Source organism: Caloenas nicobarica, chromosome 1 (assembly GCF_036013445.1).
Source record: "Caloenas nicobarica isolate bCalNic1 chromosome 1, bCalNic1.hap1, whole genome shotgun sequence".
Taxonomy (NCBI): domain Eukaryota; kingdom Metazoa; phylum Chordata; class Aves; order Columbiformes; family Columbidae; genus Caloenas; species Caloenas nicobarica.
In genome coordinates, this window is record NC_088245.1 from 182,343,944 (window position 1) to 182,360,899 (window position 16,956).

General features: G+C 36.5%; 1 protein-coding gene across 2 annotated transcripts in view; it reads right to left on the reverse strand.

Annotated features, from left to right (window-relative positions):
* Positions 1-16,956, reverse strand: part of VWA8 (von Willebrand factor A domain containing 8) — a 194,707-nt gene that overhangs the window by 150,329 nt on the left and 27,422 nt on the right. For both annotated transcript variants that reach the window (XM_065630544.1, XM_065630535.1), the window contains exons 5-9: positions 6,295-6,462; positions 4,120-4,284; positions 3,671-3,720; positions 3,234-3,342; positions 251-355 (exon numbers count right to left, since the gene is read on the reverse strand). In XM_065630544.1, the coding sequence (XP_065486616.1) occupies positions 251-355; positions 3,234-3,342; positions 3,671-3,720; positions 4,120-4,284; positions 6,295-6,462 (597 nt within the window). The remainder of the gene's footprint in view (positions 1-250; positions 356-3,233; positions 3,343-3,670; positions 3,721-4,119; positions 4,285-6,294; positions 6,463-16,956) is intronic.

The window sequence follows — 16,956 nt, forward strand, 5'->3', positions numbered from 1 at the left end:
TCTGTAGTCTTGAACGGAGGTCCACCTGTTCTACAGAACTGAAGAGATTTCACCTTTCACTATAACGAAAACTACTTGCTTATGAAGTTTGAGGTTTTTTAAATGCTGTTTTAGCATCGGCAATAATGTAGCCATTTAGTTTACTTAAGATTTCTTTTTTTTACAGAAGTAGTGAAGTAACATCAGTCAGGAGAACTACTGTCGTAATCTATTGCTCCCTGGAATTATAATATATATGTGCAATACTTACTTTTAACGCATCTTTGACTGCAGTCCTGCCTTCTTTTCCAAGGAAAACATTATAGGGATAAAGCCGGTCAACAACATGCTGGACAGACATCATAGGAAAGGAATCCTAATTCGAATTTCAAAATACAAATTAAAAAGAATGATTGGCTCATTTTATCATCAGCTATTAACCTGAAAATCCTGTATAGCACTGAACTTAAAATAAAACTGTAAGGGCAATATACAAATGACCACTGCATGTAGTATTTAATCAAATGTCAAAATAGGCATTTCTCAGGTGCAACTCTTTATAATATAAATGTCTAAAAGTAGATTGGAAGAACTATGTCCTCAAAATTACTTTCTTTCCTGTGCATATATGGAAGCTACTGGCTCAGATACCTAAAGACATTTAAGGTTAGGAGAGACAAACCCCATCCCAGGTAACTGAGTTTCGTAATACCATTAGAAAAGAATCACTGTGACAAGAAATCTGTATTACAATAACGATCTACTCATTCACAGCAACTTCTAGCATTTCATTTTGATTCTATTACATTGTATAGACTCTACTTAAATCAATTCCTAGAAATTTCTGAACAGTTTGATCAAAACCATTTTGGTTTGAAATGAGTTACTAAGTATGCTTGCACTTCCTACACAAAATGGAAGACAGCTTTTTTTTACTACCTCCTTGCTAGTTGTAAGTACTAACGCTTTTGTCAGTTGCCGCCTGAACTAGATAAAGATTGAATTATTTTGACACAGTAATAGAGAAACAAATGGAAGTGCATTTATGAATACTCAAGAAACATATGCCTTCCACGGTGGAAAAAAGTGTTTCAAAACCCCTAAAGATCGTTTGTTTTAAAAAAGACTTGCAAATTTTTAAGGACTACTTGTGTGTAACACTAATGAAAAACAATGGACTGGCACTACTTTTTTAAGCCTTCATCAAAGTAAGTAAAAAGTAAATAATATAACTCAAATAAAATCAACTAATTTTCAGTTATACACTTGGATTTACATAGGCACTCAACTGAAAGAAGAGTTGCTTAGAAATGAAATCACAAAACGCATATTTTTTGAAATGCATAATTAAATTCTAACTTACAATCATTAATACTATTTATAATGTTCCATATTAAAAAAGATCAGTAAAAATAAACCATTTAAGGCACTGTAGTAAATGTACTGCTTAAAGGGTCAGAGAGCCCTTTATTGCATTTTAAAAGCCCTCTGTCTATAGATAAAGACATAACATATAATTTGTCCAGATTATCTCAAATTAATAATAATTACAATGACGTGTATGAAATTAGCCTCTTCAGAATAGCCCTCTATAAAAAATTCTCCCTTTCAGCAGGCATGAGTTTTCAGCATAAAAAGTATATTTTGGGACTGCATGAATCCATGATAGAAGACAAGCAACTAGTCATTACAATGCATTCCCTCCACACTTCTAAATGGTTAAATAAACCAAGCTAGAAGTAGAGGATGGCAGTGACCCTGTACGTGAAGGAAAAATGCTGTAGCTAGAATCACTGAGAAGGGTCAGCTTAGAAAACCAAGCGATTAAAACTAATTCTAAAAGAAACAGTTCTCGTCTACCTAAAAAAGCCACTGTCATACAGTGCTAACACTTCACATTCACTGATGTAAAATAAAATGCTTCCTTCATTCCATAGTTTAGATAATAGCTTAGAGCTCATTTTCTTTCCATTACTCTGAAAGCCATCTGGTATTAATTTAAAAATAATTTTTCACTACAGGGCTCAAAGAATACAAAGTTGCAATTTATTTTAAAATCCAACATGTATTTCTTTCCTAAAGCCCTCCAAATACTGTTTCATTTCTCTGAACTTCAATTTTAATCACTCCTTAACATCTGATGTAGTATCACTAACTCAGAAAAAAATTCTGTGTGTAGGCATGCAGCACAACTGAGGGGACAGTAACACAAGTAATTGGTATGTTTTAATGTATATAATAAAAAAATAGGTAGAAGTAACCTGCCACTGTGCAGTAACATAGGGAAAATGACTGCACAGGAGACATAACAGAGAATTCTCCTAAGAGTCCTTTCTACAGACACCTGTGCCTTGGAGAGAGGTTTTGAGAAGCTGTCCTGGTATTTTCCCTTCCTGGGCTGACTGTACCTTCCTGCATGCAAAGGGCACCAACCACCTCCCTTTATACAGATCTCATCTCCCCGGCTTCCTTCAGGAGGCACTTTCTGGTTTTATTTTGACTTTTTACCATGTCGTTATGAAGTCCAGGGGACAAAAACCTGTCATGGAAAGCAGAAAAGCTGCCACAGCTACAGTCCCAACCTGCCTGATCTGCCACTGTGAACTCCGCAAGTGCACATTTGTTTTATTTCCCGACGGACCGCAGCTGTCAGGAAGCGTCGCATCTTCACGTGTGCACAACCTGCACCTTCAGGTGACCCTCTGGGTCTGTGTTAATTCTAAATCCACCAGCCACCCCGGTGACCTAACGTAGGCTTCATCTCGTACAACTTAACTGCCTCCTATACCCATATTTGAGTAGTTGTTTTGGATCCTTTCAGGTGTCAATGGAGAGTAATAGGTGTCTCTGTAATGCAATCAGTCTGATTTTTGTGCATACCATTAAATCAGAAGCACTTTTTATTTCTCTCCACTGACTACCTCAGTGTCATCAAGTAAACTGCAGATGCCCTTGAAGTCAGGTGAGATGATTTAGGAGCATAAAAACCATTATTTTGAGCACTATGATACATTCAATCACATCACAAATCTTGTTTTGTGCCATGCTTTGTCCTTCAGTGTTATGCGATATACTTTGCTGAAGTTTTATCCAGAGACATCTGACTGGGGCTTTTCTCCCTCAAACCATCCTTAGCTTTTTCAGAGTTATTTTTTAAATGTTCGTGTTAATCTTCTAACAACATGAATAATCCAGATCTAATTTTGAGACATTTTAAACCCATGCAGTTTCACAGCACATGTTTATGCACATACCAAAATCTGAACTGCAGCCGATAAGCTGTCTAAAGGAAAATCTGGAAGTCCCAATGTAGAAGATTCTTGAGAGCAGAGAGTTGTAGCAAAAGACAGGAGCTGAGAAACTCTGCATAGAAAAAAAAAGTAATTACAGAGTTTTATACATTCTATCTATATTTAAAACACTAAAGCCCAAAAAGTTAAATAAGTATGAGATGCTGAAACTATTTCTGAGCACAAATAAGTAACATGTGATTGAAGTTCTAAAGCATTAAGTATTCATTATAGGGAGGCTGCATAGGAAAAGCTGCGTGAGCATACGCCCACATGTATTAAAAAACTTCTTCAGTCCTGGTCTCTATGCAGTGATAGAAGATACAAAAATAGCAAGGAATCCTGAAAGGACATTGCTTTTCTTCATTCAATTTTTTTTTTTTTTAATTATGAAAAATTACCTCTCTGTGGAAATGTTTGATCCAATTGAATACAATAGCTGAAGATGGTCCTGAAAATAGAACATAAAATCACAGAGGAAATTAATTTGGGGATCATACTGTGGGTCACAGCTCACAATGTATGAGGTATTTTTCTGTTTTCCCTCTAATTCGGACATGAGGAGTCTACTCTTTGACACAGAATTTATTTTATTTAAATTAAAAAAAAAATTAGAAATTTTTTTTTTTACGGTTATACTGTTTTACAGAAGTTCTTTTTCTGCTGTAGCATTCCTTGGCAACTACAAGCATGCTTTTCAGGAATTTATTAGGCCCCACTATGAAAAAAACCCTTTAAGATAAATTTATTACTCAAGGCTTCTTTTCAGAGGCGAGGTAAGTAAAACATAACATCAAAACTTTAGCTCTACTCAGTACAGATAATCCAACCCTTCTGCTACGACACTTACCTTAAAGGGCAGATGATAAACATCTCTAGCTTGAAACCGAGAGCGAAGAGGGGGATCCAAAGGGTTACCAGCGTACTTAGGTACTGGCAGGCCCAATGCTATCACTCTAAAATCCTCACTGACCCGAACAATCTTCCATGCATCCAACTCTGATTTTGTATGATCCTAAATTAATTAAAATCAAGCAAGAAGAAGAAAAAAAATACTTCTTTAAAAACTTATGATGACTAAGGTACAGACTGACTAATGGCCCTGGTCCTTCAACCTAAATGTGGTGATGTTCTCATCTTTCATTCAGAGGGGCTAGAAAGCATTGCACTAGTCAAATTTGTGGATGGTAAAAGCAAGTTTTTCCACAATGAATGCACTTAGAAAGCTTCATTAGGTGCAGCTTTCAGGTCTGTAGCAATTTGACCAAAGACCCCTTAGACAGTCAAAGTTGAAAAGGTGTCATTACAGCATTGTTTTCATAAAGAAGACAAAATAAACAGACCACGAAATGTATTTTATTCTAAAACCTTAGAAGTGGGCTACCATAAGCAAGTTTTTTCCTTCTTTTTTCCCCTCTTATAACTGTAAAGGAAACTAAAATGTGCATTTTCAGAGTTTCATTTACAAATTATGCTTTATTCTAAGCAATAATACAGAACTAGACCCCTTCATGAGGACATTAAATGTTGTATTTCACTTGTCATATAAGGGATTCATTGCATACAAAAATTGGACTCTTAAGTCTTTCCTACATCACAGTTAAGTTTTCCTTGAAACCAAACATGAGGACATTTCCCGCAGACCTAGATACACAGTAATTATTCACACAGGAGAAGAGAAAATGAACATTAGCTTCTATAATACAATGTTCCCCAAACAACGAAACAACAATATTAGATTCAGTAGCGTGCAAGAGATTAATTTAATTCATATACTATTAGCAGTGTGCCTAAGGCACTCATTTTGAAACATTTTATCATTAGAAAAGTGTTAGAAAGGAAAAAGAAAGGAACATGCTTTGCATAATTGTAACTAAACACTGTCTAAGTTTGAATTCTCATTTTCAGTCTCTTTTTAAAACATTTTAAAAACTTACTTCTAAAATATAATAATAATAACACTTCCAACAACTGCATCTACTAATTAAATATCATCAAAATGTTTTCTGAGAAGGCATGGATCAGAAGAATTGTAACCACAGATGAGAGGCCTAAGAAATAATGATATATTTTCAGAAATCCAGCATAGTTGGCAACTTCATACAATCGGGATCAATGACAGAAGGCTTATTTCAAATTTCCTTCCTGTGCCACATGGGTCTGAGTCATACACCTAACCACAGCTAGGTACAACAGATAAAACATGAGCAAGCAGGGGTCAGACTGACAAGTGTGTGATCAGAAACCTACAGAAGTTATGGGAGACTGACAGGTATGTGATCAGAAACTACAGTACATGAAAGTAAGATGCGCAGGACTACTGGAAACTGCCTGACGGAATTTAGTGAGGTGCCCAAAAGCCTGAAAAGTATCTGCTCAAATTTAAGCAGTAGGACTCAAAGCCCAGAAAAAAGGAAAATGCCTGAAGTAGCAACGGCAGCAGACACTAAAATCCCATTTCCTATTAAAAGAAAATTCTCTAACCATTTCCTATAATTTAGATTGGCTGTTTACATAGATTTTTGTAAACTAAAGGCCAAACAGCACTGATGAACAGTGTTGCTCATCTTGACCTCGTTTTTTTGGTATCCTAACATTTTAAAAGCTTAGCAACAAGTCTATTGCAATGTTGAAGCATTATCTGAACTTCACGAGAACAATTTCAACTTAAATCTCTCTTCACAAGTGTATTTGGTTATTCTCATGTTGTGGCTTTCACATTTTAGAAACATCCAGGCTTCATACAAGGTTAACGCAGAACTACCCTTTTTCATGTGGACAGACAAGACAACAAGGAAAACATTTTTTTGCTGTTGCAAGCAGTAGTTTGACTTCTTGCACAGAAACAGAAAAATCTGTTTCACCCTGCCTGTTTCATCCTATGTAACACCCCAGAAAAAACATAGAAACCTTGGTGAGATTTCCCCCATTTGGCTTGTAAGTATTCTCCTCTTCATAACCGTGTCCCAGCACTACCAAGAATAGGGATAAAAAGAAGTGGAAAATCCAAACGGTGTTTCCATACCTGCAGAAGTTTGTCATAGCGCTCTGCAGACATGAGAAAACGACCGTCTTCAAGCTGCATTTCCCTGTTCTCCAGCAGATTGTTTAGCACCGGCAGGACGTTCCGCTCGGCCTTCTCCAAACCTTCCAGCACGAGGATTCTGCCTTCGGTAGCTGCACGAACTGCACACTTTTCAAAAATCAAAAAAACCCCACAACAATATTATAATAGAAATAACCATTACATATCTCATGAAATCCTGCTGAAAAAGAACCTCCAGGTGCTTCCCAAAACAGTATTTATTTCTGTAAGCTGGACTTTTATCTCCTAACTATTAGACGGATTGGCAGAAATAAGTTCCAATATTTTGTACCAAAAGAATGAAACGCAAAACCTTGCGGACATTTTAGTGTATACCCAGTGTATATTAATATGTGGCACCTTTTCTTTTTGATGTTGCATAACACCTTGTATTTTCAGGTATTTTAAAACCACCTAGCAATTCTGGGACAGCTATTTATACAGAAAACATACAACCAAGGTGGTTTTACACGTTTACGATTATATTAAAATATTTAGAAAAAATGCCAAGTATTCCTTTGGATTGCTCTGGTTATGCGCCATTGTAATTCATCCTTGGCACATTGCTCTAGTCTGACTAAAATATCAGTCTATTGAAATAAAACATGGATGACAAAAACAAAACAGTGCCATAAATAATCAGATGTCAAAAAATGTCATAAAACTAAAAAGATTTAGAATTATATTCCTTGACTGAATGTGGTTTTCTACAAAATCAGGATCAAAATGGAGCCATTAACTTGATAATCCTCTGGGGCCTTTGGGATAGAAAGTTATACTTTTCTCTGTTTCACTTTATTAGTTGTTTATATGTAGCTGTTTACTTAAGTGCATAATGCGGAGCCAAAATGTAAAACTGAATGCTGGTGCTGGTAATTTTGTGCAGCTTTCATGCAGTCAATGACATTCACTCAGATAAATTAACTACACTTCATATCTAATATTCACAATTACTGTCCAGTAAAAGACCCTGAAATTCAATGCATTCTTGCCTACTTCCAATTTGCAGAAGTTTAATCAGATAATAATGGGGCAGGTTTAGGCACAGGCAACATTTAGAGGCACCAAAGAGTCTTCCTTTGCATTCCTATTACATTTTAACACAATTTTAGACACAAGCATAGTTGCACAGGGAGAACAAATGAAATCTCTTCCCGGTATGTCTCCTATTAACTCCTACAGAAGGACGTGTCATATGATGCTAGATGGAAATCTCTGATGAATACAATAGATGTCAAAAACTGGGACAGAGAGAAAGAAGGAAGATATGAGAAAGAATAACGAAGAAACACCAGAAAAAAAACTAAACGGAAAAAAAAAAACCAACACACACATATGAAAGCAGATGTATCAAGGATGAAAGCATAACCATAAACTAGAAACAAAGAACAGTTCAGCACAACAAATTAATTGCCACACGGTACTAAGCATACAGCAGAACCAGAGATCCATTTGGGAAGATAAAGACGACACTAAATGATAAGACTAAGTAATTTAGATGCTTCTTAGGTACAGCATAGAAGCAGAAATAACTACCGGCAAATTAGCCATGATGTAAGCTTTTCACATCATTATTAAAATGAAAATAATTCCTGAATCTAACCCGGAATCAAGCAAATATTACTAAAAAAAGACACTCATCAATCCTGGTACACATCTTGAGATGCAAGTTGCATTCTCTGAAAGATATTTTGTATAACATTTCAATATCTAGCCTCATAATCAGTAGGAACCTGTGAAGAACCTGGAATAATCCCATTGAACAAGTATATAGTCCTCAGATGATTTCTTTTCCACTGAATCACTGATTCTTTCTAAAAGTAATCAGTACATGAATTGATTTTTTTTTAATTCAGGACCTCATACTCTACTAACAAGCAATATAAAATTCCTCTCTCCTCGTCCCATAAAATTTATACAAAGGACAAATTTTGTCCTAACATTCTTCTCTAGAAAGGTCATTGTACAAGTCAAAAATCTGTTCCAACCTGCTTGAATAGAAAACCTGAGTCTCCAGTGGCCAGTCCAATACCTGGCATGAAAAAAATGCTATTTTGTCTAAACACAGTTTGGAGATACATGCAAAATATGCTTTAACAAACAATTTATTTGCCAAGTTGGTTGGATTCTGCATATTATAAGTCTATGAAGACTTTATGACTGAGATTTACTAACCAGAGGAAAATACACGTTCTGTTCATATGGTTTCAAAATATTTTGAGTATCCATAGAATCTTGTTGACTCATGATGAGACAAGCACTCTATGGATGAAGGCTTGTTGAAATAACAGGCTTCCAGTACCTCCTGAGCTTGTACATGATGACGATCTACTGCAGGAGTAGACTGTGAATGTGCAGAAGTATATACCAATCATTAACTTTAACAAAGAAGATGCTCTCCATTAGCAGCACAATCTTGAAAAGCACGTTGCCTGCTGATCATCAGCTTATAGGATCAAATTTTTTAAAAAGTAAAGAGTTTCCTGAACTTGGAAACTGTTTGAAGTTTTTACTTAAAAAATCTATTGCTCAGTGCAATAACATTTCAAAAGGTATGCTACAGATCAGCTTTGCCTACCTCTATGGACCTTTTATAACCAGCTTCAAGAAAGGCTGAATGAAGAACCATGGTTTTTCACTTCTTAATGAAAAGACACCCCATAACAACAATAAAATCACGACCATGGGGTTTCTCACTTACTCTGATTGGCTTTCCTCCAAATTGTGCTCCTCATATATCTTCAAAGTATATCTGAAATACTGGAAATCGTTCTCCAAAATACAATGAAATAAATGCACGATTCATCTACCTCTAAAATTTCATGATAAATACCATAAAGTGCATTCTGGTTGGTAATGAGTAACAAGTTTTTGCAATAAGCTGGGCATACTACAAGGCATTCTCTGAATCATTATTTCAGTTTTCTCTGTGTATTGATGGATTGGTATGAAAACTAAAATGCACGAAAAAAATCAGAGGAGGGAAAGTAAGCCTGCAACCTGTCACTGAAAATCATTTTTAAAAAATGCTTCCAATAAACAAATCTTCATAATTCTATAATGAAAACCCAGAAATAGCTGCGCTGCCTCCCTCTCTCACTAGTCTCATTTATTCTAAACGTTTAACACAAAACACAATTTGACAGGGGAGGCTTATATTGTACCACCTTGACGACAAACCTGAGATTAAAAGTATTAATTCTTGTTAAAAGGCCAAGAGGGATTTTTTAAATGTTTACTTTCAGACTTATTGTAACTGGAGCAGGGAACTATTTTGCTCATCAGAGGAGGCTGCTGCCTCCCACCTGTGCTCTGAGGGTGCGGGGAGGATGAGAACCTGGGTACCTGCTCCAGGGAATAGGCTAGGAGCAGAAGCTCTTCACACAGACCTAGTCCCATAATAATGGCTTTATGGAACAAAGATATAACACAGATTGGAACAAAGATATAACCCTGATTTCACACTGCACCTACAAAAGTATATTTTTATATTTAAAGGCAAAAACACCTTAGGAACAAGACAACCCTAAGTGGACTTTCATTATCTTTCCTCTAGCTGAACCATGGTGAGCTCCTCCACTTGAGCAGTGCAAAATAAAGCTGTAAACCCCAATTTTGACATAAATCACAATGTATAAGCAAGAACATGGATGAAGTTATACAGTGTCAGCAAGGGAAGAAGGACAGAAAAAAGCTCACAACAAAGCACGTACTGAAATGCACGAACGCCATAGAAAGGAGCACATTTTTTTAAAGCTAACCAAAACAGTTTGTAAAGGCATAAGGAATTTTAACAGTATAGTTGAAAATACCAGAACTGAAATGGTAGTTGTCTTCTCTTCGGAAAATGCTTATTGTGAACCAGAAAACCCTGGTTGCCTTGAAATCTGTGAAGAAGGTTCTCAGGGAACTCTAAAGGGCTTTAATTTTTCAAATCTGGGCATCATTCGGAGTATGATGTACAAGCTACGCTTCAGAACAGTGTAAAAAAAAATGCTGCTAGAAATTGCCCAACAGTAATCAGTAATTGTCTCTTCTTCAGGAGATGAAAGTTTAAACTCAAGATGAGTTTGGGGTTTTTTTTAGAAGATGACTTGTCACTGCTCTGAAAACCGGATCCCTGTAATGACATCTCAAGCACAACAAGCGTAACTATTAATACAACGTGGAAAAACAAGACAACAAGTAGCTCGGTGACCATGAGAGCTAATGAGGTCAGGTTTCCCTCCATCTGCAGACTGCATTTCAGATGTCCCTTCCAATGTAATATCTTGCTCCCACCACCCGCACAATATCCCACACAAACCCATCCATTCAAGTTTTTCCATTCACTCCTGTATCTCATAAACATCTCAACGATGTAATGTCCAGATGTCTCTTATGGTGAAAAGAGATCCTTGACAACCATCTGGCAAAGATAACACAAAACTTTGGCTGGTTTTGACCTAACACGATGGTGACTGGCTGCAGCAGGCCAACAGAACTTGGACTATTAAATCCACGGTAGAATAGAATCACAGAATCATTTTGCTTGGAAGAGATCCTCAGGATCATCAATTCCAACCATAACCTAACTCTAGCACTAAACCATATCCCTAAGAACCGCATCTAAACGCCTTTTAAATACCTTCAGGGGTGGTGACTCCACCACTGTCCTGGGCAGCCTGTTCCACTGCTTCACAACCCTTTCTGTGAAGAATTTTTTCCTAATTTCCAATTCAAACCTCCACTGGCACAACCTGAGGCCATTTCCTCCTGTCCTGTGACTTGCTACTTGGGAGGAGAGACCAACACCCTCCATGCTCCAACCTCCTTTCAGGTAGTTGTAGACAGCAATCAGGTCTCCCCTCAGCCTCCTTTTCTCCAGGATAAACAGCCCCAGCTCCCTCAGCTGCTCCTCCTCAGACTCGTGCTCCAGGCCCCTCGCCAGCTTCGTCGCCCTCTGCACTCTCTCTAACAGCAGGTGCGGTCTGTCTTCCAGGCATGGGAGGTGGCCATTAAATTGAGCCCCTGTAACCTACTGAGCATCACAAAACTCAGAGGAAATTGACGTATTCTAAATCTTTTTCCACAGGTCAAATAGAATTAATCTGGGTTTTTTTTTTTCAAATTTAAATCATTAAAACTAACCAACAAGTAAAAAATACCAGGAAAAGAAATGACAGAGATGCAGAATGGAACATGCTATGAGCTTTTGCTCCTAATCTTACCATGGAAAGAAGAGGACATTGACCCAGACTTGTAATTTACTGTAAGCGCCTCAGGTTATTCTTTTAAGAAGATGCAACAGAACTAACAGGGGTTTTTTTTTTAATAATACTTACATGGTAGAGCAAATTATTCTAGAAATTTAGAGACAGTCTAAAGATGTTGAGGGCAGTGATGCATATAAGGATGTTTCCTGTTGGGGAATCTACTTTGCTAGATTTTAAAATATCTGTAGAGTGAACAGCATGTCTAATGGTATGCCTCTGCCAAAGAAAATCTTTCAGTTTTTAGGCCTCTTAATTCCTTAGTCATTGTTTTCCCTCACGAGTTAAGCAAACGGGAAAGCTGTCGAGCAAAGCTGAAATGGATGACTATTTAATGGACTAAAGTGATAACACACTTCCAAAAAGAAGTATAATCAAAAATTAAGTAGTAAAATAAAGGGCTATTATAAGCCACGTTCAACCAGTCTCAAAGCAACAATGTCAACTTCTATTAAAAACTTACTGTTATCTTTTTCCTTAAATATTTGTAAAATCTTCTTAGTTGCTTAAAATAACATGTATTTAATAAAAAAGTTCTGAATGTATAGTGCCAGTCAAAGATGAGATTAAAAACAGACCTACTATTCACCTAAATGTGTATTCTATTTTTTGTTAAAAAATGTTTCACTTCGTAGTGGATGATGAACTATAGTTTCACATTTTACAACTTAGGCCACAATACTGAGCTACATATATTCCAGGTGTGATGTTCAGGTTTTATTAAAATCAACATAATGGTAACTAATACAATCATAAAATCATTTAAAGCTAAACTAGTGTGGTTAGTCAAATTTAAAAAGTAACTTACGAACTAAATAATTCGACCTTTTCCACCCTCTGTAATGGAGGAGGGGGCTACATCTTCACTATTCAGATGACCTCTCTGCTGAGTTAATCAAGTGTTTTCTGGGTGGGTTTTATAGCTAATTTTCCCTTGTGAGGTTAGGAAAATTACAGGGCAGGTTTCATTTAACACTGTTATTCACTCCTTTTTTATTACATTTTTTAAAAAAAAGAAAGAGAAATTGCAGTGTACCAGAGCAGTGGTACCCAAAGAGAGACTCCAGCTGTCAGCTGGAGTTCATGTTTCCATGAGGAAGAACGGCCTGAACTGATGAGCACCTAATTCATGATATAACACCACAGCACAGAACAAAAAGCAACTAAAAAAGAAACACCCTGAATTTACTGGAGGTTCAAATCAGAAAACTAGCCTAGAAAAGTTTACCCTGGGAAGTGAATTGACACACTGTAAGACAAGAGCTGGAACAGCCTTTCATTTCGTAGTATTGATTTTAGCTTCGCTGGTCATCGATTTCAGCTTCCTTCACATGATTTTTTTTTTCTTTTTTTTGAACTACCACATGGCTGAATTATTTGTTTTATTTCCATCACCCCTTCCACTAACATGAGAGGGTGTTTTTGCAACAGTGCCTGCAATCTGTATTTACAAGAGCTTATGTCCTCACCTCGGCAGGGTCAATTGGGCCTTTTTAGCTGCTTTACATCAGTATATTAGTACAGCCGTACATTTACATCCGGTATGTGACACATTTTGCATCTTGGGCAGAGAGCAGGCACCCAGGAGCAGGAAATCTAAGCTCCTGAACAGATTTATCAGTGCAAATATCTACAAACAACGAAACCTAGGAGTTTTCGTCTTCATTCTATACAACTCTTGTGTAAGGCAGATGGGTTATTTAAATTTTTCTTTCTGATAAGTAGCAGAATAAAAAGGAAATTAAGACGGATATCTAAAAATTACGTAGTTACTTATCTCTTGTAAAACCCTTTGATTCAGAGCACTATGCATCAAGTCCACGTTGCCTATGAGTGTTATGACCCTACATATTACAAAGTATTATACTTTCCTGCATTGTAGGAAATACTAGCTGAAAAGAAAGTGGAACATGTATGGAACAGTCACAAACAGAAGAAAAAAGAACCCCACACCTTCCATTTTAATCTGTAAGGAATTAAACACACATATTAACTTCATCCAAATGTTTGTTTCTATGTAATATTTCCCTCTTTCTGTGCAACATTGGACACAAGAAAATTACTAGTAATAATCATACTTCTGGAGTACTGTATGGCTTGCATCTTGTTTCTATGGACTTTTCTAGCTCCCTGTACCAGTCAGACAGATACTGCAGTGACTGCCAGCCAACTAAATTAAGCTTTCTGACAATGCCTTTGCTGCAGCTAGCTTAGCAGCTCAGCAAAAATCCACTGTCACGTCCAAGGTAGTAAGATAATAAGTCACAGAATTACACAATTTGCACTTGCTGATTGATTTTTTTTTTTTAAAAAAAAGCTGAATTATTCTTACCCATCGCATGTCTTATTTTATAATTCTCTTTTCTAACCCTTTTTCATTAAAAGAAACCAAACTCAAGTCTGTGTAGTGCTACTCCAGGGGGTTTCATGTCATGTTCATTTTACAAGCAGGATGATTTAAGCTGTCATTTCCATCACTCCAAGTCTTTAATTGATTAGTACATCGTGGTCTTTCAAGCCACAGTAGAAGATAATTTTTCTGGTATCTTGACAATCAGTTTTAAATTTTATCATTGTATAACTTATGATGCTGGTGCAGTAAGGGATGCAAAAGTGTTCTATTAAAATGCGTATGTTCACATAGTTCAAAGATACACCAAAACTTAGTCTGATTCTGTATATACGTACTTATCTACTCAGTGGATACAGCTTAAACAGCAAATCTTCAAAAACATGACATTTTATTTGTAATTTTTCAGAACGTAACCATATTTTTCTACTTATTCCAACCTCAGTTAGTTTGACTGTCCCAAACAAAAATGACCGTACACTTAATAAAGCGGCCTGTGTTTGGGAAGCTTGTTTCATTTAATGCAAAAGCTGGAAGATACAGAGTAAGCAAAACTGGGCATTCCAGGCAACACAGTTTGTGGCACAATCCTGGAGCGCTGAACCTCTCGAGCACCAACAAAATGGCTTGGCTGCTCTCCCAATCGCATCAACTACATTATTTTCATGTAGGATTTCCTTAGGTGTAATAATTTAAAATGTAGGAGGCTGTAGAAATAAGAATTTAAACCAGAGGTATGCCGTTTATAGTTGTATACACATGATAAAGAGCAAAACTGCATCAGAAATGGGGAAAAAACAAACAAAGAAACAAACAAACAAACAAACAAACACAAAAAACTCCCAAACATAAAAATATCAAATCTAATTCATTCATTTTTGAAAGTACAATAGGCTGATATTAGGATCTCCATACTGGTTCAATTAAGTTGGTGTCTCAACTACAAAGAGTTACAGAATGAGAAAAACTCTCTGCAAGACAAGGTCTTCTATCAAGAAATGCAAAATTTGAAGCTGCCATTTAAGTATTTAAGTAATATAAAGTAATTCTAACTAATTACTTGATACATAACAAAATTAGCTCACGCAATAAATTACAGAATAAAAGCAAGAGGTTACTTAATTGTCTGAATAATGGCAATAATGACATTTCTGAGGCTTTTAACAGTGAATTAATAGCTGAAAACCAAAATTAATGGCCTAAGGTAAATACAAGAAAACAGAATTTTCTGCTGTCAGTACTTGAATGAAAAAAGTAATTCACAATTAACCCATTATAAGCCCTTTATTTTACATTCTTTTCATTAGGAATGAACCTGATAATTCAGTGTTTACCTTTATTTTAGTAGTCCCCTATTTCTGAGGTAAACAAAACCCTTTCCCCGTGCCTCTTCTAACTTCATAACTCCAAATCTTATGCCATTTGATTCACTCTAGTACTAAGAAATGCTAATATGCAAGGATATGTGATACACCAACACTTCAATACACATTTCAATATGGAATTTCAATCACTGCTTCCAAATCACCATCTTCCAAATCTATCTTAAATAACTATCTGCAGCCATATTCAGTAACTTCATGTTAAAACATATCAGATGTTTTGAAACCTCCAAGATATCAATTTAATATGCCATTATTAAATGTAAAGCTATAAACAACCACAATATCTTAACAATCACTCACAGACAACTTTGCAAACGTTTGTGGGTCTGCAAATCTGATGATCCACTATGTTAAAGTTATTTCTGGTAACAAGATGCCAGCTTTCGATATAGTATATTATTATTCAAAGTGTAAGATAACTACACTACTATATTGACTTGCACGCAAAGAGCCTCAACTATCTTAACGCACAGCTAAGTTTTATTTGAGCCACAGAATTCATAGGGTGGATGCTCTGGAAACCAGACTTTGAAGCTTTGCTGTCTTCCCTGGGGGTGTCATGAGATTCCACAGGAAGGGAACTGGTATGTAAATCTGAAAAGCAGAGCTTTTTCTTCAGTCCTTCATATGAGTTCACCTTCTCTTTAGCTCACCTATGGCGATGGGAGCAATCCGAGCTTTTCTGGGAATATTTTGTTAAGGCTACCTACTGATGATAGCCTTCTCTGTCTTGAAACAATTTGCGGTCTGGGGTTAAAGACAAGTAGTGTCCAGTTTCTGTAATGTTTTGAATTGGCACAGCCATCTGCAAACCTCAAAATCATTAACTGAACTAACTAAAATTCAAACCCCAGTGTAACCTGTAAAACTTTCTTCCTTTTTATTACTGAGCTATAATTAGATCTGTGACAGTTCTAAACATAACTATGTAGCATATTTTATGCGTCTTTAACTGAAACACGGGGTTAGCAAATTTAAGCTGGAACATCCCTATCTATGAGATTAACATGCCATGTTTCCAATATTCTAAAAATGTTAATCTAATACAAATGATTGATTTTCCCCTCATAGCTTAAATATACCTTGGTTACATATGTGATGAGTAACACATGAGCTGAGGAAAGACATGACAATTCCAATTGACTTTAGAACTTTGGTATCTTACTAAATGAGAGTCTTGGTCTGAAGTACTGCTGTGCTGGATTGTTGTAAAAACCTTTAAATAGATAATTTCCAACAAACTAGGGAATGAAGGTAATCTTACACCTTTACCTTGGAAAGCTAACTTTCGTAGAGTGTTCTTAGCGGAGTGAGATCAGCTTGTACAAAGTGAAGCAAGCTGCCTCATACTTACATGGGGATCAAAGTCTTCAGACAAATACAGGGTTAACAGACCACTTCACATCTCAGTGAGCTTCTTACAGTCCCTGACACAGTGGTTCTTACAAATGTTAGTTAACTAATGCACTTACACCAGCGTCAGATTACTTCAACTGTCCTGTAGAAAGTGTGAGGATGAGGCTGTCCATAAGAGCAGTTAGGCATGGAGCTAATATAAGTTAATGAGTTAACCCAACAGCCTGCACAAATGCTCCCGTCCTCTGGTAAATGAGAA